Source organism: Megascapheus bottae, chromosome 36, assembly GCF_031878675.1.
Source record: "Megascapheus bottae isolate mThoBot1 chromosome 36, mThoBot2.hap1, whole genome shotgun sequence".
In the NCBI taxonomy this organism is placed as follows: domain Eukaryota; kingdom Metazoa; phylum Chordata; class Mammalia; order Rodentia; family Geomyidae; genus Megascapheus; species Megascapheus bottae.
Genome location: NC_143544.1, coordinates 5,570,109 through 5,590,602, shown reverse-complemented (window position 1 = coordinate 5,590,602; position 20,494 = coordinate 5,570,109). Strand labels below are relative to the sequence as shown.

The following is a 20,494-nucleotide window of genomic DNA, read 5'->3' as shown; positions in this document are numbered from 1 at the left end:
GACTGCGCAGGCGCGACCGGAAGCGGACGCCGGAAATGGCCACAGCTTCCGTTCCTGCCTCTCGCTGCCGTGGCACCCGGATCGGCTGGCATCGGCCGCAGCACAGCCGGCGCGGCCTCCGGAGGCCGCGGGAGCAGCTCACCAGCCCTGCCGCCGCCTCGGCCCGGCCCGGCCCGGCCCTGCTGCCGCCTCGGCCCGGCCCGGCCCTGCCGCTGCGGCCCGGCCCTGCCGCCTCGGCCCGCCCCGGCGCCGCGGCCTACGACGACCACACTGGCCATCCGCTGCCCGCGGCCTGCGTGACGGACCGAGCGAGCCAGCCCTGAGGTAGGTAGGTCAGGCCTGGAAGTGGCGCTGCACCCGCGCCCGAGGCAAGGCTTGGTTCCTTGTGTCCAGTGGCGTGAAAGGCCTGCTCGCGCGCTCGAAACCGTAACCTAGGAGTCCTTCCTACCCGCCCCGCGTGCGAATTCACTCGGGCAGCCGGGCGCGGTGGCTCACGCCTGCCATCCTAACTTCTCAGGAGGCTGAGCGCTGAGGATCGCGGCTCAAAGCCAGCCCTGGCGGGGAAGTCCGTGAGACTTATCCCCAGGTAACCACCAGAAAGCCGGACCTGGCGCTGTGGCTCAAGTGGGTGGAGCACTGGCCTAGAACGGAAGGGGTCAGGGACAACGCCCAGACCCACCGTTCAAGCCCTAGGACCGACAAAAAATAAATTCACCTCACTTTCATCACAAAATACTATTTATTACGATGAAAAATTGCACATGACATAGACACCATCAGTCTGCTCAAAGACTGTAATCTAGCACTAAGAACAATGAGAACGCACCAAGAATAGCACAGCCGCATCATTAAATAAATGAAAGTGCACATGTTAAAACATTAAATAAACGAAAGTGCATATGGTAAACATACTTCTTAGGTTCCAAACAGCAGAGATTGTACAGTACATTCTTAAAAGTTATATGAACATGTATTTATGTCGTCTTCTCCTTTTCCCCTGAACTGTTCATGCTAGGAAGGCTTTCAATTCAAAAAGACAAAGGGCCTGTAATCAGATGGTCCTTGGAAAGATGGTAATAGCTCTCCTAAACTACAAGAGTGAAGCAACAGAACTTGATACTCCAGCAATCACGTCAAAGAACTGTTACATACACATTTGCATCACTGCATCAACAACAAAAGCCACTTGGGCACTAAGTTTTCATTGTAAAAATACAGCCAACTATTCACAGCAATGGTTTTTCATCCCTGTATAGGCTTTTATGCTGTATTCAACAAACCCTAACATGACAGCAGTAATGACTAGTAACATTTGTTTTAATAACAATCTTATGGGGGCTGCCTCTATCATTTGACAAGACAGGATGAAAAGACTATATTAAAAATAGCCTGAACAACACTGGTCAGAGAAGCTTGAATACATGTAACCAAAGATTTTAGGACCAAGTACACAATAGAACAATAACTGATAATATACTTATTTCACAGTAATATTCAGGCTTTTTTTTCTATATACTAGTCATCAACAGTATTGTTACTCTCACAAGTATGTTTTTCTGTAGAATTGCTATATTTTTCTAGTTTTTATGAATATTTGGCAAAAGCTGGCAAATACAGAAAGCTGCGAATACTAAACGGTAAATGCTGAAGTAAATCACATCTGGAAAGGTGAATTTCTGTAGTAAGGTGCACAACTGCATTTGGGCAAGTTCTTTTCTTCTATACTTTCCTATAACCAAAGAAAACACAACCACTTCTGACTTTTCTATCACTCTGTTCAAATGCTGGCTGAGATCTTCTTTCTGTAGCAAATCTGCTGGTGGAAACCTCTTTTCCAGTCACTCTTTGCCTGACAGCTCTTTTAAACAGAAATATTAGAGCATATGAGATATGCCAATTTCTTCCATTGAGAACAGAAGAAAGGCAATCCTCTTTTTGAGTAAACATCCGTGTACCCTAAATTAGCTGCAGTGAAAACTGGGGAACATCTTCCATGATTCAAAGCTTGTCAGAGAAACCCGAATCCCTGTCAGTATAGTATATCCCTGTCTTATATCCTAAAAGTGGATACAGTGTGACCTTGACATACAGGGGCAGGGCACAGGGTCTCAACTTGGAATCCACAATTAATAAACAAGTGACACATAGGGGGAAAGGATAGATGAACTTGGGGTCAATCTGTTGGTTTCAGTCTCTCACTCCTGCTGCTGGTGTTAAAGCGATCACCTGCAGCAGCTGGCATCCTTCTGTACATCAACATCTCAACCTACTCTCTTGTAGGTCCGTCATCCATCCAACTGATGGGCAAGAAGACCATGAAACTTTTCAGCAATAATTCTACCATAGTAAGTACTGCATTTGTATAATCTATTTAAACAGAATGAGGTCATTCTGATAATTAAACACCATTTAAATACTGCTTTGCTATCAGTATACAATCCGTTTTGCTGTAAAGAGTAATTCCAGGGCAGGGAGGATAGCCCAGTGGTAGAGTGCTTGCCTAACATGCACAAAACCCTGGGTTTGATCCCTCAATACCACATACACCAAAAAAGCCAGATGTGGCCCTATGGCTCAAGTGGTAGAGTGCTAGCCTCAAGCAAAAAAAAGCTCAATACCTGGGCACTGTCGGTTCATGCCTGTGATCCTAGCTGTTCATGAGGCTGAGATCTAAGGATCACAGTTCAAAGCCAGCCTGGGCACACAAAGTCCATAAGACTCTTTATCTCCAATTAACTGCCAGAAAACTTAAGTGGCTCTGTTGCTCAAGTGGTAGAGTACTAGCCTTGAGCTGAACAGTTCAGGGCTAATGCCCAGGGCCAGAGTTCAAAGCCCCACAGCTGACAAAAACAAACACAAAACAAACAAAAAAATCAAGGACAGTGCTCAGGACCTGAGTTCAAGCCCCAGGACTGGCAGGAAAAAAATAAAAAGGAGTAATTCCACATTAACATATTCATAATGTCCTCTGGTTCTTGAGCATTAAAGAGCCATACTATGTAGCAATGTTTTCTTCCAGTATTTTTGTAACAGTATTTAAATATCTATATCGTCAAGAGTTTCGGTAAAAAGTCAAACATTTTTTCTGTATGTGTTTTTCTTTAATAAGCTTTCATAATGTACTCTTATGGGGTTTAAAAATTTTGGTCTGGTAGGAATAGGGAGTTTAAGCTGGAAGTCCTGCAGAGTCTTTTCTTTCCTTGTATGTGTACTTGACAAAGTACCAAGGCAGTGAAAGGATTCTGGGATGTGTGTGTGTAATAGTCATCTTTCCATCCTGTCTCAGCCTCCTTGACTCCTGGAAATGCTGTGACACCAGGGCCAAGAGGTAATGCAGTATCTAAAAGTGCACGGTCTTTGAGATAGGATACCTCGGTGTAAGTGTCAGCCTCGCCACGCTGTGACGCTTATTAGCAAAGTGCTGACCTTACCCTCCGAGGACTTCGTTTCCTGATTTATGAAACAAGTACATCCCTTCTTAGATTTAAGCTTTAGTTAGTTAGAAGCTCAAGTTTTTAGGATGCTCACAGAAAATAAAAAGTCATGAGAGCTGGGTGCCCATGGCTTCAGCCTGTAGGCTTAGCTAATCAGAAGGTTGAGATCCAAGGATCACAGCCAGCTCAGGCAGGAAAAGTCTGGGAGACTCACATCTCCAGTTAGACACCAAAAAGCCAGAAGTGGAGCCGTGTCTCAACTGGTAAAAAAAAAAAAGGTAAGGGACAGCACCCAGGACTTGAGTTCAAGCCCCAGTAGCAGCGTGTGGACCCTTGCGTGCATGGGTACACACACACACACACACACAAGCTCGTGTACGTGTATACACACAGAGTTAGGATTATTTACACCAAGTCAGGTTTTGTGTTACCGTAGAGTTCTGGAGGCAGATCCTCCTAGAGACAAGCCAGGGTTTAAGTCAAGTTCATCCAACCTCCTGGAAAGGGCTGTAATTACATCACTAAACTCCTGCAAAGCACACAAGTCACAGATGGCAGTACCTGCCTCTGCCAGGAGACTTGAGAATGGACACTCCATGGACTATTACAAAGTATCAAGCAGCCAGCCATGGTGGTGCATGCCTGTAATTACAGCTCTCAGGAAGTAAAGGCCAGCCTGGGTTACATAACAAGATCCTGTCTAGAAAAAAAAAAAATCAACTAGTTCATCGATGAGGATCCTCAACTCTCATAGAAATTTCTCTTGTAAAACAATGATCTCCTACAAACATTACACTCAAATCGTCGTAAGAAAGGTAGAAAACAGACACACACACAAAAAAATTCACTTTCCTGGACACGTGCAAAACTGGCAAAAAATAAGTTTTCCCTCTAGAACATTCTTTTTACCAAATTAAAAAAAAAACCTAAAAGAACACTAGCAATAACCTTCATTTTACTAAAAACTGGATTTTTTTAAAATTCAAAGTTCTATGGTTCGCTGGCTCATATAAATGGAATTTGATTAGTAACCGAGTTCAAATTGTGGCTCCAGTAGTCAGTGTGTATTAGTGGTATTCCTCAGTTAAATTAGAATAAGGAGTAATACTGCCTAACTTAAGGTTGTGGTGATAATTAAACATATAGTGGAATGTATGTAAAGGCCTTTAACATAGTGCCTGGCACAGGGACAGTAACTTTCTCACCACAGAGATCCCCTAGGCATTAACAAAAACTTGTAATTATGCATTTTCCTTGTGGTTTCGCCTATGAATAGCGAGATGCATGTACATTTCAAAACTCTTGCCACACGTGGTACATTTATAAGGTTTCTCTTCTGTGTGGCTCTTTCGGTGCGATGCAAGTTCTGACTCCAAAGCAAAGCTTTTTCCACATATTTCACACTTAAGGAGCTTTTCTCCAGTATGAATGCTTTGATGACAAATGAGCTTAGAGAAACAAGGGAAAGTCTTATCACAGTCAAGACACCGTAATGGTTTGAACTGGGAAAAGATACTATCTTTTTCATCATCGGAGCTGCTCTGATCAAGTTCACCTTTGCCACCCTGCTCCACCGGGGGAGGACTCGAAGACTTCCCAGAATTCTTCATGCTTGGAGTGTTCTTGCAAGCAGAGGTCTGTCTGCTGGAATTTTCATTGAAAGTCACATTTGTTTTCCCAGTAGAATATTTATCATCATGAGCATATGGAGAGTTCTGGTAAGGAAAGGTCTGTGTGCTGGAATTTTCATCCAAAGCCACATTTATTGTCCCCATAGAGTAATTTTTATCATCATGAGCATATGGAATGTTCTGGTAAGGAGAGGTCTGTGTGCTAGAATCTTCATTCAAAGACATGTTTATTGTCTCAATAGAATATTTATCACCATCATGAGCATATGGAATGTTCTGGTAAGGAGAGGTCTGTGTGCTGGAATCTTCATTCAGAGCCACATTTATTTTCCCAATACGATATTTATCATCATGAGCATATAGAAAGTTCTGGTAAGGAGAGGTCTGTGTGCTGGAATCTTCATTCAGAGCATATGGCCCAGCATCCTGGTAGGAAGATGGCATGCTCACTTTTTTGTGCCAAGCCGCATTTGTTTTCCTATGAGAATATTTATCACGGTTCTCACAAGGATCTTTCTGGTAAGGAGAGGACCGTGTTCTGTTTTTTTCATACAGAGCCACATTGGTTTTCCTACCAGAATTCTTATCACGGTTAACAAACAGATTGTTCTGGTAAAGAGAGGTCTGAGTGCTGGTTTTTTTACACAAAGCTGGACTTGTTTTCTTTTCAGAGTGTTTGTTACGGTTATCATACACAGTGTTTTGGTGAGTTGAAGTGGGTGTGCTGGTTTTCTTAAGCAAAGCTGGATTGGTTTTCTTGTCAGACTTTTTGTTATAGTTAGCATACGCAGTGTTTTGGTGAGTTGAAGTTGATGTGCTGCTTTTCTCACGCAAAGCTGGGTTTGTTTTCTTATCAGAATGTTTATTACGGTTAGCATACATAATGTTTTGGAGGGTTGAGGTGGATGCACTGTGTTTTTTACCCAAAGCTGGGTTTGTTTTCTTGTCAGACTTTTTGTTATAGCTAGCACAGGAGGTGGCAGTTTTTCGGTGAGATGAGGTTGATGTGCTGGCTTTTTTACTCGAAGCTGCCTTTTTTTTCTTACTAGAGTTTTTGTTACCATTAGCACTTGCAGCATTCTGGAGAGCTGTGGTTGATGTGCTGGTTTTCTTATGCAAAGCAAAATTTGTTTTCGTACGAGAATGTTTTTTACGGTTAGTATATGCATTGCTTTGGGGAGCTGAAGTTGGTGTGCTGTTTGTTTTACATAAAGCCACGTTTGTTTTCCTGCCAGATTGTTTTTTGCAGTTAGCACATGCAGTGCTTTGGTGAGTTGAAGTTAGTGTGCTGCGTTTTTTAAACAAAGCCAAATGTTTTTTCTTACGTGATAATTTATCAGGGTTAGCACATGCAGTATTTTGGTAAGTTGAAGTTGCAGTGCTGGCTTTCTTAGGCACAGCCACGTTTTTCTTAGAATTTTTATCACGGCGAGCACGTTTATCTCTTTTTTCAGTAGTGTGGCGTTTCTGATGATGCCGTATCAATTTTAGGAGCCCCTTAAAACCTTTCCCACATATGGCACAAGTGTAAGGTTTCTCCTTGGTGTGGCTCTTCATGTGCCGGGACAGCCGGGCTTTCTGACGGAATGTGGCTGCACACTTGGTACACTTAAACGGTTTCTCACCAGTATGGGCTTTCTTGTGTATCCTCAAGTTGGCTTTATGATGGAATCTCTTCCCACAATCACCACATTTATACTGCTTCTTCTCTTTTGAATTAATTTTCTGATGTAAACAAAGGTATTTAGTATCGCTGAAGGTTGGGTCACATGCAGGATACTGGGTAACATTTTTAGAAGGTTCAGTAATTTCTGAAAGTATTCTGGTTCCTAAATACTGAGAGAGTTCTACTAATGGGGTATGGTTGTCGATGGTAACTAAGAGGCTTATGAACCGTTTTTTGCAAGTGGAAGTACCACTTGATATTTTCCATTCAGGAAATGAAACCTCATCCTCAGAAGACTCTGGATAATCAACAAGGGATGAAGCAATGGAGTGCTTTAGGGAATGCTTTCCAAGTTCCACAGATTCTAGGCTTAACTGGTGATTAGTTTCAGTCTTGCTTTCCACTCCTGTTGATGAAAAAAAAATAATAAAGCAAACTAGACAATGCCTTGAAACGGTGCTAGGAAAGGAAAAGTTCAAGTAGTTACACAAAAGACTAGGAAACTGCAGGTGGGTTCTCTTAAAGTGCAGAAACGGATAGCCATGCAGTTCTTAAGAAATGTCCTGGTAAGGAGGGAGCAGAGAATGGTCATTAAGGTCAGGAGGACCAGTCCTAAGGACAAGCTTGGCAAATGATGACTAGAAAAATAGTTTTTCTGCACTTGGTCTGTTTGGATCTCAAGAGCTTTTCACAGTCTGTTGCTGGTGGCTCACATCTGAAACCCTAGCTACTCAGGAGACTAAGACATGGAGGGTTATGTACTTCAAAGCCAGCCTGGGCAGAAAATGAGATTCTATCTCCAAAAATCTTCACAGGAGGGATGGTTCAAGTGGTCAAGCACTACTAGCCTTGAGCAAGAAAGCCACTGAATAAGCAAAAGGCCCTGAATTGAAGCCTTAGTACTGGCCCATGCGTACATACCTAGAACTTTCATTATTTAAGTTATCTCAAGGACTTGGAGGCATCAAGTCTGGAATGGGGGGCTGGAGGTGTGGCTCTAGTAGAGCACTTGCCTAGCAAGTCAAAGTTTCCAAGTTCACACATGGGTACAAAGGAAAAATAACACACACACACACAAATATAACAGAGTTGGACACAGTGACTCACGCCTGTCGTCCTAGCCACTCAGGAGGCTGAGATCTGAGGATCACAGTTCAAAGCCAGCCCAGGCACTAAAGTCTGTGAGACTCTTATCTCTAACCACTAGAGAACTGGAAGTGGCACTGTGCCTCAAGGGGTAGGGCAGTAGCCTTGAGCTGAAGAGCTCAGGGACAGTGTCCAGACCCAGAGTTCAGGTCCCATGACCAACACACACACACACACACACACACACACATATATATGTATATATATGAAACCAACATATTTACCAAAAGTCATTTTGGTCATTTTTGGGGGCTGGGAAAGTAGCCTAGTGGTAGAGTGTCTCAGCTAGTATGTATGAAGCCCTGGGTTCAATTCCTGGGTAACACATACACAGAAAAAAGCCACAAGTGGCACTGTGGCTCAAGTGGTAGAGTGCTAGCCTTGAACAAAAAGTGTCTAAGGACAGTGTCCAGGTCCGAGTTCAAGCCCAGGATAGGCAAAAACAAAACAAAACACAGGCCACCAGCAGTGGTTTTACTATGTCTGGGCACATTCACTACTGTTTGCTTCCCATTCAGTGAAGGAGAATCAAGGTAGAGTGCTGTGTGCTGAGGGCAAATAATAGTATTTTCTCAAAAACGGCCGACAAAAGTTGGAGCTGGCAAAAACAATTCCTTATTAACAGTTTTTTTTTTTTATTAAAGCCTATAACTAGCCCTACATATCCACAGATCTTGAATCTAAGATTCAACCAGTCATATATTGAAAAATATTCAAAACAAATGTCACATGTGTAATAAGCATGTACTTTTCTTCTTTCATTCTTCCCTAAACAGTGTGGTGCAAGCACTCCTTACGTTGCATTTAACCTGTATATCTAGATGTGATTTAAAAGTCTGGGAGAGGGGCCAGGAGTTTGGTGTAGTGGTAGAGTGCTTGCCTAGCATGCATGAAGACCTGGTTTGATTCCTGAGCACCACATGTAGAAAAAGCCAGAAGTGGTGCTGAGGCTCAAGTGGTAGAGCTCCAGCCTTGAGAAAGCCCAAGGACAGTGCTCAGGCCCTGAGCTCAAGCCCAGGACTGGCAAAAAAAAAAAAACCAAAAAACTGGGAGACCATGAATATACAAATACTACACGATTTTATGTAACACATGAGCATTTTCAGAGTTTGGCATTGGGGGGGGGGGGGTCTCTATCCTAGAACCACTCTCTTGTGGATAGGAGGGGCAGCTATATTCTTCATTTGTAAAGTCCGAAGGGACCTTCCCTTCCAATGAAACAAAGTCTGATGATTGTCTCAGGTCACAGACCTGAAGTGTTTCTGGGCTGCAATACAATGCATGTGAATAAAAATAGTTGCCAGTAATTTTGCTGATTTGAGAAGGAATTCAGAGATAAAGGATGAAACACTGCTAAATATGAGCAAAATAATCGTAAAAAAAGAAAAAAAGCAAGCAGTTCCAGTGGGGCTCCAGTGGCTCATGCCTGTAATCCTACCTGCTCAGGAGCATGATCTGAGGATCATGATTCAAAGCCAACCTGAGGCACAAAAGTCTGTGAGACTCTTAATCCCCAGAAAAGCAGAAGTGGCATTGTGTCTCAAGTAGTAGAATGCTAGCTTGGATCTGAAGAACGCAGGGGCAGTGCCCAGGCCCAAAGTTCAAGCCCTATGACCACCACCACCACTACCAACCACCAAAAAAAAAAAAAAAAAAAAAAAAAAAAAAATGCTGCTCCCTAGAAACAGACCTAGATTATTATCTACATGCAATTACTTTTGAAACATTTAAATGCTATTCAGGAGGTAAATCTCAGGAGCATCAAAGTTCAAGGTAAGCGTAGGCCACACACATACAAAAAGTTACCAGAACTCCACTTCAGCAAATACGACAAGTATGAAGGTCTGCTATAATCCAAGCGTTAAGGAGGCCTTAAATAATAGGATCCTATACAAGGCTGACGCAAAGCAAAACACGTCAAAAATAATCATCATCATAATAATTAAGCACCACTGGCTCACACCCATTATTCTAGCTACTACTGAGGAGGCAGAGCTCTGACAATCACAGTTGGAAGGCAACCCAGGCAGGAAAGTTCATAATACTCTTATTTCCAATCATCAAACCAAAAACTGCAAGTAGCACTGTGACTCAAGTCTTACAAGTGCTAGCCTTCAGCACAAAGAACCAAGGACATCTCCCAGATCCTGAGTTTAATTCCCACAACTTACAACATAATAAAGCAAAAAAAAAAAAAAAAAAAAAGTGTATGGATCAGGTAGTAGAGTGCCTGCCTAGAAAATCTGAGGCTCTGAAGTCAAACCTCCAAACTGCCATTTGTTATTTTGTTTTTTTAAAAGCACTCTTGCTGAATACAAATCTGCATCTATGAAAGCTACTCAAACCTATGGAAAGAACCATCAAAAATGAATATACTGAATAAGATTCATGACCCAAAGTGGAAAGACCTAACACATAGTAAATCAGTCTCCTCAGAAATTACTGCCTAAGCAAAAGGAAAAATAAAACAATAAGCTGATCTGAATTCACCATAATGAAGCAAAAGGCAAACCCTAAAGGATCAAACTGACCAGATAACTGGATCCTAAAACAAAGTGCAAAGTGTATTTTCTAAAATACCACAAAATCAATCAACAAATATAAAATTCACAATATCCAAACATCAATAAAATTTAAAAGGCATGTGAAAGAATTAGGAAACTATAACTTAAAAAGAGAAAAATTGATTAACAGGAACAGACCCAAAAAAGGCACATAATAAAACTAGCAGAAGCCAGGCAAGATGGCTCACACCTGTAATCCTAGCTACTCAGGAGGCTGAGATCTGAGGATCAAGGTTCAAAGCCAGGCTGTGCACAAAAGGACCTGAAACGTCAAATAACATCTAGAAAACAGAAGTGGGGCTTGGCTCAAGTGTAGGCTCCTAGGCCGAGTTCAAGCCCCATGAACCACCAACCACCCTCCCCTCCAGCAAAAAAAAAAAAAAAAAAAAGCAGAAAAAAAATTGAGCTATTATATACTCCATTTAGTCAAGAAGGTAGTAAACATGAACATGACAAATAGAAGATATAAAACATGAATTATGGAAAAAATGTAACCAAACCACAGATGAAATTTATTCTAATATATAGTACATATTTGAAAAAATCATCTCAGGCTTTGAAACTTATTCATGTAAGTTTTTGTCACATTGAGACAAAAATCACCCACAGACAGGTACCAATCCACAACACCAACACGTGGAGAAGGCACAAAATCCTTATTCTAGAACAAACAAAAATTCCAAAGCACCAAAATACAGCAAGAAAAACTGCCTTACCGATCACAGGCCCATCCTTTATGGCCTCTCTGCTCAGAGGTCCTGGAGCAGTGTGTGAACTCACACATTCCTCTTGAGAAAAATGCACTGCCAGATCTTCAAATAACATTGGTCCCTGAAAGAACAGGAGAGTCCATCTCACTACAAGAGGTTAGCCTGATAGCCCCTAAAGAGCTAAAAGCATCACAGATGCTGGGTGTTGATGGCTCACACCTGTAATCTTCGCTAGTCAGGAGGCAGAGATCTGAGGATTGCTGTTCAAGCCAGCCCAGGCTTATCTCCACTTAACCACCAGGAAGCTAGAACTGGTGCTGTAACTCACCAGAGGTAAAGCAGTAACCTTGAGTTCAAGCGCAATGACTGAAACTTCTCCCCCCACTAAAAAATAAATAAATCACAGACCAGGAAGAAAAGGATGCGGTGTCAAATACTCCCCAGGACAGGAATGGGTATAAACAGGCTCTAGGGGTACAGTCAAGGTTGGAAAGGAGATAGTACTCTGATCAATGCAATTACTACAAGGCCAGGAGCATAGCCTAATGGTAGCATGCTCCGTTAACACGCCCAGGACCCTGGGTTCAATTCCTCACTACCACATACACAGAAAAAACCGGAAGCAGTGTTGTGGCTCAAGTGGTGGACCTCTAGCCTTGAGAAAGTCCAAGCACAATGCTCAGGCCCTGCATTCAAGTCCCAGGACTGGCCAAAAAAAAAAAAAAAAAAAAGAAGAATCACTTCAGGGCAGGGAGTTTGGCGTAGTAGTAAAAGTGCTTGCCCAGCATGCACAAAGACCTGGGTTCGATTCAGTTCGGTTCCTCGGTACCACATACATAGAAAAAAACTGGCAGCCAGGCACTGTGGCTTATGCCTGTAATTCTAGCTACTCAACAGGGTGAGATCTGAGGATCAAGGTTCAAAGCCAGCCCAGGCACAAAAGGACCTGAAACTCTTCAATTAACCTCTAGAAAATGGGAACTGGCGCTTAGCTTAAGGGTAGGTGGTAGCCTTGAGCTGAATTGCTCAGGGATAATGTCCAGGCCAAGTTCAATCCTAATGACCCACAAAAAAAAGAAAGAAAAAAAAAAAGCTGGGGGGGGCGGGGCTATGGCTCCTGTGGTAGAGCTCTAGCCTTGAGAAAGTCCAAGGACAATGCTCAGGCCCTGCCTTCAAGCCCCAGGACTGGCAAAAAAAAAAAAAAAAAAATCACTGCAGGGCAGGGAATTTGGCCTAGTGGTAGAGTGCTTGCCTAGCATGCACGAAAGCCCGAGCTGGGTCCCTCTGTACCACATATATACAAAAGCCAGAGGAGCTGTCGTAGCTACAATGGTAGAATTCTAGCCTTGAGGAAAGCAAAAAACATACCACTATTACTATTTAACACGTGTGAAACCTAAAATCTACTTATAGAATGACTTACCTCTTGAAATTTATTTTGGCTACTAGAGGATTTAAAACTTTATTATAAAAGTGATCACAGTGGGGTTGTAGTTACGTAAGTACATGAGAGAAAGTCTTTACCTGACTGTCCACTTCTCTTTGGACAGTGTCTCTCCCGCTCCTTCCAAGGATTGGGTTTGTTTTTTGTCAGTCCTGGGGCCAGAACTCAGGGTCTGAGCACCGTCCTTGATTTTCCCCAAGGCTAGAGCTCTGCCACTTGAGCCTCAGCACCACTTCGGGCTTCTCTACGTATGTGGTACTGAGGAATCGAACCCGGGTCTTCGTGCCTGCTGGGCAAGCACTCCACCACTAGGCCAAACCCCGGGCCCCGCAAGGATGCTCTTAGAGAAAATCCGTTATTGACCCCTCCCAGCCTCGGCCCGCGGCTGCGCAGAGGAAGCCGCGCAGAGGAAGCCACGCAGAGGAAGCCACGCAGAGGAAGCCCACTCGGCGACGGGCCCACCGAGGCCGTGCGCGCCCCCGCGCGCGCCCCCGCTCGGCGGCGCTCGGCACGGGCAGGCCCGGCCCACGGGCCAGGGAGATCGGGGCATCGCGATTCGAAGCCAGCCGGCTCAAAACAAGACTGGGACGATTCAGGGAAAGAGCCCGAAGTGAATCTGTGGCTCTGGTGTCACAGCGCCCGCCCCGAGGAAAAGCTCCGCGCCCGCGCCCCGAGCTCCAGGCCCGGGTCCTCGCGCGCGTGCACACGCACTCATGCTCCTAACAAGGAGAAGGAGAAGAAACGTCGGCCTCGTCTCACCTGGGACCCCCACGGCCGGGGCGTCGACGCCATCATTTGGGGAGAGGTCTGCTGTCCCCGAGTCGCCTCAGGACGTCAGGATGGCGTCGAGAGCGCTGCCCTCAGAGGGCTTGGGGAGGCCTCCAGCCTCCCCGCGCTCCATCCGCCTCCGGGGCCGGCGGGCACCTGCGCTGCCGCGGCGCCTCGCGGGCCTCCAGAAAGACCCGCGCAGCACCGCGGAGGCAGAGCCGCTGCCAGCCAGACTGCGACACTGGGAAGCAACGCAATGAGCTCGGCCGGGAGGCGGCGGCCGCCCACGCCCCCTCCCACGCAGCGCCGCCGGAAGCGAGGCGCCCCCGCGGAGGCCCTGCCGTCCTGGGCTCGGATTGGCTGCATATCCCACAGGGGGCGGGCCCTCGTCTGGCTGAACCAATTGGGTAGAGGACTGAAATCCGCTGTGTCCCGGGCCTTGGAGACTCGGCCGCCCCCGCGCCTCTGCATGCAGGCATTTCCGCTTCCGCCTGCGGGGTCTCCCCGGTGAGTTCCCGGAGGTTGACGTGTTCGGTGGGGTGACCGCATGACGTGATGCTTCCGAGGAGGAAAAGAAGAGCGTGCACAACTCGCCAGAGAGTCGGTAACGCAGTGTGACCCCGGGCCTCGTGGCATGCGGCTGGGGGTCTAGCCTGGGTGAGGTGGATGGGGGGCCTGAGGACACCCGCAGCCGCGGACGGGCATCCGCGGACGGGCCGCGCGCGTGACAGGTGCGGCGGGGGCGGGCCGCAGTGGGAACTGAGCCTGCGCGCCGCGGCGATGGCGATGGCGCGTGCGCGGCCGCCGGGCTGCTGGCTCATGACTAGAGGCCTACCCCGAGCTAGGCCGAGCGGGGCGCCCTGTGGCTCTGAACCGCGCTTCCCAGCCCCAGCCCTCTGACTGGCTGGGACGACGCACCAGTATGAACATCCTCCTTGCACTGTCCTGTGAACATGTCTACCATTGCGAGGCCCCGGAGTGTGGCCTAGTGGTAGAGTGCTTGCCTAGCTTGCATGAAGACCCGGGTTCGATTCCTCAGTACCACATATATAGAAAAAAGCCATAAGTGGTGCTGAGGCTCAAGTGGTAGAGCTCTAGCTCTAGTCCAAGGACAGTGCTCAGGCCCTGAGCTCAAGCCCAGAACTGGCAAAAAAAAAAAAAAAAAAAAAAAACACCTAATTGGAAGCAAACAAACAAGCATTTGGTCCCATTAGTAAACCCTGTCTCTGGACACTCTGTGCTGTTGATAGACAAACAGACCTCATCAGTTTGTCCTAACTTTCTGAGATGGAGCTGCGTGAGCACATTGTCATTCTCTTCCATTTTCTTTGGTTCTAGCTAGCCATAGAAAGTACTTTTTTTTTTTTGAACTCAGGGTCTGGGCACTGTCCTTGCACTTTCTCAAGGTTAGTGTTCTACCACTTGAGCCACAGCACCATTTGTGGCCTTTTCTGTGTATGTGGTACCAAGGAATCAAACCCAGTGCCTTGTGCATGCTAAGCAACCACTTTTACCACCTCAAGGTGGCACTCTTTACCACCTGAGACATACTTCTACTTCTAGCTTTTTGGTGGTTAATCAGAGATAAGTATTTCATGGGCTTTCCTTCCCAGGTTGGCTTTGCAGCACGATTCTCAGATCTCTGCCTTCTGACTACAGGCTGGTGCCAGCAGCACTCAACAGGACTCAGCCTGACATTTAGTAATGAACCAACTGTGTAAGTGATGCATTGTCTTTGTTTCTTGGTGGGTACTCAGGGCTGCCACCAAAGTGTGGCCATAGGCGGATGTCTAGTAAAATAGAGGAAACACCGATCTTCTTTCAGAGTTGTTAAGAATAAGAACAGCTAAAATCCCACTGTTGAACATCAGCTGTCTCTGTCAGGATCCTTATCAAATCATGTAACCACATATCTCCAAAATGCAGTGTGTCCCCATACTTGTTTTCTGTTAATGAAAACATAGTGCTGGTTCATGTAACTAAGATTTGAGGGTGTGAACTTTGTTCAAGTAGCAGAATTCAGGTCCTAACAAGCTTGAAGACCTGAATTCAACTCCAGTCTTACTACAATCAAGAAAGGAAGAGAGGGAAGAAAGAGGGACAGGAGTGTGGCCTTGTGGTAGAGTGCTTGGGTTATTCTTTGGTACCACATACACAAAAAAATCTGAGCTGTGGCTCAAGGGGTAGAGTGCTAGCCTTGAGCAAAAGAAGTTCAGGGACAGTGCCCAGGTCTAAATTCAAGTCCCAGTACTGGAAAAAAAAATAAAGAAAAGAAAAAGATAACTGGGCACTGACAATACATAAATAAAGATCTCTGGGAGGATTCTAGGAAAGTGGTATCTATGATTTCCTGGATAACTGTTAATTAAGAGTCCAAGGGAGGGCCGGGAGTTTGGCCTCGTGGTTAAAGTGCTTGCCTAGCATGCATGAAGACCCGGGTTCGATTCCTCGGTAGCACATACATAGAAAAAAGCTGGAAGTGGTGCTGACGCTCAAGTGGTAGAGCTCTAGCCTTGAGAAAATCCAAGGACAGTGCTCAGGCCCTGAGCTCAAGCCCAGGACTGGAAAAAAAAAAAAAAAGAGTCCAAGGGAAACTTCTTTTCTCACCATTTTCTTTTTTTGTGTGTAGGGGTCATGGGGCTTGAACTCGGCCTGGTCAATGTTCCTGAGCTCCACTTCCCATTTTCTAGAGGTTAATTGGAGATAAGAGTCTCAGAGCTGGCTTTGAACCTATTCTTTTTTTTTTTTTTTTGGCCAGTCCTGGGCTTGAGCTCAGGGCCTGAGCACTGTCCTTGGACTTTCTCAAGGCTAGAGCTCTGCCACTTGAGCCTCAGCACCACTTCCTGCTTTTTTCTATAGTTGGTACCGAGGAATTGAACCCAGGTCTTCATGCATGCTAGGCAAGCACTTTAACCACTAGTCCAAACTCCCGGCCCTGTCTCATGTTTTAAAAAAAAAAAAAGATCATTCTGGGGCCTGGTACCACCTAGCCACACACATAGTAAAGGCCAGAAGTGGTGTTGTGGCTGAAGTAGTAGAGTACTAGTCTTGAGGAAAACCCAAGGACAGTGCTCCAGCCCTGAGGTCAAGCGCCAGGACTAGTTAAAAAAAAAAAAAATCATTCTGTAAAGACAATATATGTGATTTATAAAAACTGGGGGAAGAAAAAAACCAAAACATACAAGAAACATACCTTAATACAATGGGATCTTTTTCACTTCAGTTGCAAAAGAATAAAGAATAACAGTCCCTAGTGGTGAGGGTGTGGGGCATTGCCCTGCCAGAGCAGTATAGAACCTTGCTGTTCCTGGTCTGAGGTCACATTGATAAAGCCTTCCCAGCAGGCAATTTTAACTTTGTCTCCAAAGACAAATGTCATTAAAAATAATTTAACCAATGTTCTACAAAGCTTTCCTAAGAAGAGACAGATGGTTTCTCCCACTTACCATTGTCCTATGTAACAATTTCCCCACCTGACAATGAACAAAAAAGCAGTACACATTCTTTGGAATCCATATCTAAAATTTTGATCTTGTGTCAAGCTAACAATATGGGGTGCAATACCCTCAAAAACTATTAGGCAAGCTGCAGCCCCAGTGATAAAGAAGATTCACCATGCTGTACAGTGAGTGTTGTGTGTTGTATTGAATATAAGTATGGGCTGATGAGGAGAGGCAGTCAATGCTGTATTGTAACTTAGGCTTTGTGCAAGATGATTTTGCAGAAGTGCAGACTAAAGTAAATTCTCTGAGCATATATTATCTGGCTAAGCTATGATGGTCCATAGGTTAGATATATTAAATATGTTTCCATTTACAATATTTTTTACTTAAAATACCTTTGTCAGGATGTAATACAATCATTGAGTCCAAGAGGATCTGTAATCAAAAAGTATGCAGATCTGAGCTGTGCGCCGTGGATCACGCCTGTAACCCTACTCGGGGCTGAGATCTGAGGATCTAGGTTCAAAGCCAGCCCAGGCACAAAAGGACCTGATACTCATCTCCAATTAACCTCTAGAAAATGGGAAGTGGGGCTTGGCTCAAGGGTAGGGTGGTAGCCTTGAGCTGAAAAGCTCAGGGACAGTGCCCAGGTCGAGTTCAAGCCCCATGACCACCCTCCCCTTCTCCTTCCCCCTCCCAAAAAAAAAATAATATGCATAGTATGCAGGTCTAGGGCTGGGAGTTTGGCCTAGTGGTAGAGTGCTGGCCTAGCACACACGAAGACCTGGCTTTGATTCCTCGGTACCACATACATAGAAAAGGCTGGAAGTGGTGCTAAGGCTCAAGTGATAGCCTTGAGGAATGCCCAGGGACATTGCTCAGGCCGAGTTCAATCCCCCGCACTGGCAAACATAAAAAAGTATGCAGGTCTGTGCATAATATTCTGGTTTTCAGTCCTGTTAATGAGCTGAATGTCTGGCACTGGTGGGTTAACTTCATTCCGAGTCCCTACTTCCCTACCTGCTTATCCAAAGTGAGGCTGTTAAGTTGTCCTAGTCATAGAGGAGATGCTTTAGAATCAACCCAGTTTGGAGTGAGAGAGAAGCCTGGGGTAAACATTTAAAACACCTTACTTAGAGAGTCTTGGGGCTTCAGAGGGGAAGGGCAGACTAGTCGTGTATGTTGTAGCTTGATGCTCTCTGTAGGCTAGAGGGGCCTGGGTAGGTTCTCTTGGAGAGGAGAGAATACAACTGAAAAGACAGGAATTGTGAGGTTCCCTCATGTCCTAGGACCCTGTGTGACTCCTTAGTGTGTAGCAGAAGATTTCTGTCTCCATCCTACTGTAGTAGGCAAAAGTAAAACAATAGCAAATCTGGTGATAATACTTGAGAGGCAAATGAAGTCAAACAGAAGTCTCAAAGTAAGGGCTCCTGGTGGAAGAGAGCTGGAGAGAGATGGTCGTTATGCCCAAGTCCCACAACTGGAGGAGTCTGCCTGTCGTCAAAGCTTCTGGTGTAGGAGATGATGTCTTTATCAAGCTAGTAGCCTACTGGATCTAGTGGAAGAAATACTTCCCCACACAGCAGACACAGTAAAGGAAGACAGAGACGTGGATAACCAGTCAGTATTCTTTCCATCCTAGCAGCTCATTCCTGAGCCAATCCCAGTCATCAGGGGATGCCTCTCCCTTCTTGCATGAGATGGGTTCATCGGTTGTAACTAAGGCAGAAAGGGGTGACCTGGGTTAGGGACCCCTTTGGAGTCAGGATTGGGGTCAAGGTCACGCACACACTGGAGGAAGGCAGGATTTTAGATGTGACCTTGTATGATGTACTTAACACCATATCTGAAATATAGAAAGCCCAGAGGAAATAGTGCTGGTTTTTCTAATTTCTTTTTTTTTTTTTTTTTTTTTTTGTGGGTCATGGAGCTTGAACTCAGCCTGGACGCTGTTCCTGAGCTCTTCAGCTCATGGCCACCACCCTACCCTTGAGCCAAGCCCCACTTCCCCTTATTTTCTAGAGATTAATTGGAGATAATAGTCTCAGGTCCTTTTGTGTCCCAGCTGGCTTTGAACCTTGATCCTCAGATCTCAGCCTCCTGAGTAGCTAGGATTACATGCATGAGCTGCCACATCCTGCTCTAATTTGTATTTAGCAAAACTTTTTAAAGTTTGAATGGAGGCATAGACAGAATACTATGTACAGGAGCATGCACACATGTATGTTACCAGCTCACCCTATAGTGCTATATATAGAACCCTGGAAACAAATATCTGGAGAGTGCTTCTCGCTTTAGTGGTCCTGTTTGGTGCCTGTTCTGACTTAAGTGCAAATTTTGATTCATTCTGTCACAAGCTCCTACATGACAGACCACACACACCAAGTAGTGAGGGCTTGGGCAGTTTTGCCTCTCCCATATGATCGAAGGGGTTCCTCACTGCCCTCATGTTCTGACAAGGAGAAAAGAGGAGGTTCCTTCCTTCCTTCTTTCCTTGCTTCCTTCCTCCCGCCCCCCCACCCCCAAGCTCCCCTGTTTTCTTTCTTTCCTCCTCCTCCTCCTCTTTGTGCTGGTCCTGAGGCTTCAACTCAAGGGGCCTGGGCTCTATTCCTGAGCCTTTCTCTGCTCAAGGCTAGTGCTCTACCACTTGAGCCACATGGCCCCTTCTGACTTTAGTTAGGTAAGAATCTCATGCCTGATCACTTTCCTTCTAGACCATTGCTAAAACCTTAAGCTTATTACCTGGTGGCAGATGAGAGTTTATGGTTACAAATAGATGTGGTAGAGTGTGTGTGTGTTTTTGTTTTTTAAAGATGGGGCTAGGAACAACATGGTCCAGTGGTAGAGTGCTTGCCTAACATGCACAAGGGCCTGGGTTGGATTCCTCAGTACCCCATACATAGGAAAAGCCAGAAGTGGCACTGTGTGTGGCTCAAGTGGTACTGCCGTAGCCTTGCCGTAGCCTTGAGTTGAAGAGCTCAGGGAGAGTGCCCCGGCCCAGAGTTCAAGAACACAACCACCAACAACAAAATTGTAGCACGCCCTCTCTCTCTCCCTCTCCCTCTCCCTCTCCCTCCCTCCAGGGTTAGGAGGTTGTAAAGCATAGGCCTTACACATGTGCGGACCACTGAAATATATCCAAAATCTAAAACTTAGGAAACCTTAGGTGACTTTTCTTTGGTCAGAATGTTAAAAGGAATCTGCTCTGTTGTTGATTCCTGGGCACTGTCCCTGAGCCTCACTGCTCATGGCTAGAGCTTTCCCCCTCGAGCCACAGTGCCACCTCCGGCTTCCTGGTGGTTACTTGCAGAGTCTCACGACATGGGTGCCCAGGCTGGCTTTGCGCTGCGGTCCTCGGATCTCAGCCCCTGAGTAGGGGGCAGGCCTGCTTGCCTGCCCGATTTACTTTTCCAGCCCTGGGGCCTGGGCGCTGTCCCCGGACCCTTTTGCTCAAGGCTAGAGCTCTAGCTCTTGAGCCTCCGCTCCCCTTAGGGAATCGAGCCTGGGTCTACCCCTCGGCCCGGCTCGGGGACGTCTGCTGGGGGGCCTGTCAGGCCCTGGGCCGGGCGCCGCGCGGAGGGAGGGCAGCTCTGGTCTCCGAGGTTTCGCCCCCACGCGGGTTGCCTGGAAACAGGGCTGGGCGCCGGAGGGGTCGCGCGTGCGGCCGGGCTCCGGGCCGGCCCTCGGC

General features: G+C 46.0%; 2 protein-coding genes across 7 annotated transcripts in view; one reads left to right on the top strand and one right to left on the bottom strand.

Moving 5' to 3' along the window:
• Positions 1–223: 223 nt before the first annotated feature.
• Positions 224–20,494, top strand: part of Naa60 (N-alpha-acetyltransferase 60, NatF catalytic subunit) — a 34,711-nt gene continuing 14,440 nt past the window's right edge. For 2 of the 6 annotated variants that reach the window (XM_090325044.1, XM_090325042.1), the window contains exons 1-2: positions 224–324; positions 2,281–2,345. The gene's annotated coding sequence lies outside the window, so the exon portion shown is untranslated. Of the gene's footprint in view, positions 325–2,280; positions 2,346–13,698; positions 13,968–14,976; positions 15,081–20,494 lie in introns of those variants that run through there. The other 4 variants (XM_090325041.1, XM_090325043.1, XM_090325040.1 and 1 more) reach the window with 4 other exon arrangements.
• Znf597 (zinc finger protein 597) lies at positions 727–13,643 on the bottom strand. The gene is made up of 3 exons (XM_090325049.1): positions 13,355–13,643; positions 11,158–11,272; positions 727–7,137 (listed from the first exon to the last, which is right to left on the bottom strand). Exons 1-3 carry the CDS (start codon positions 13,388–13,390, stop codon positions 4,676–4,678), a joined length of 2,613 nt encoding a protein of 870 aa, XP_090181175.1. The 5' UTR covers positions 13,391–13,643; the 3' UTR covers positions 727–4,675.

Bases quoted from the DNA above. Each gene is read 5' to 3' on its own strand.
- Znf597 (XM_090325049.1), bottom strand. From the start codon at position 13,390: ATGATGGCGTCGACGCCCCGGCCGTGGGGGTCCCAG. The intron at 11,273-13,354 runs GTGAGACGAGGC...CTGTTCTTTCAG, and splicing joins CCCGGCCGTGGGGGTCCCAG to GGACCAATGTTATTTGAAGA. The intron at 7,138-11,157 runs GTAAGGCAGTTT...TTTCATCAACAG, and splicing joins AAAGGATGGGCCTGTGATCG to GAGTGGAAAGCAAGACTGAA.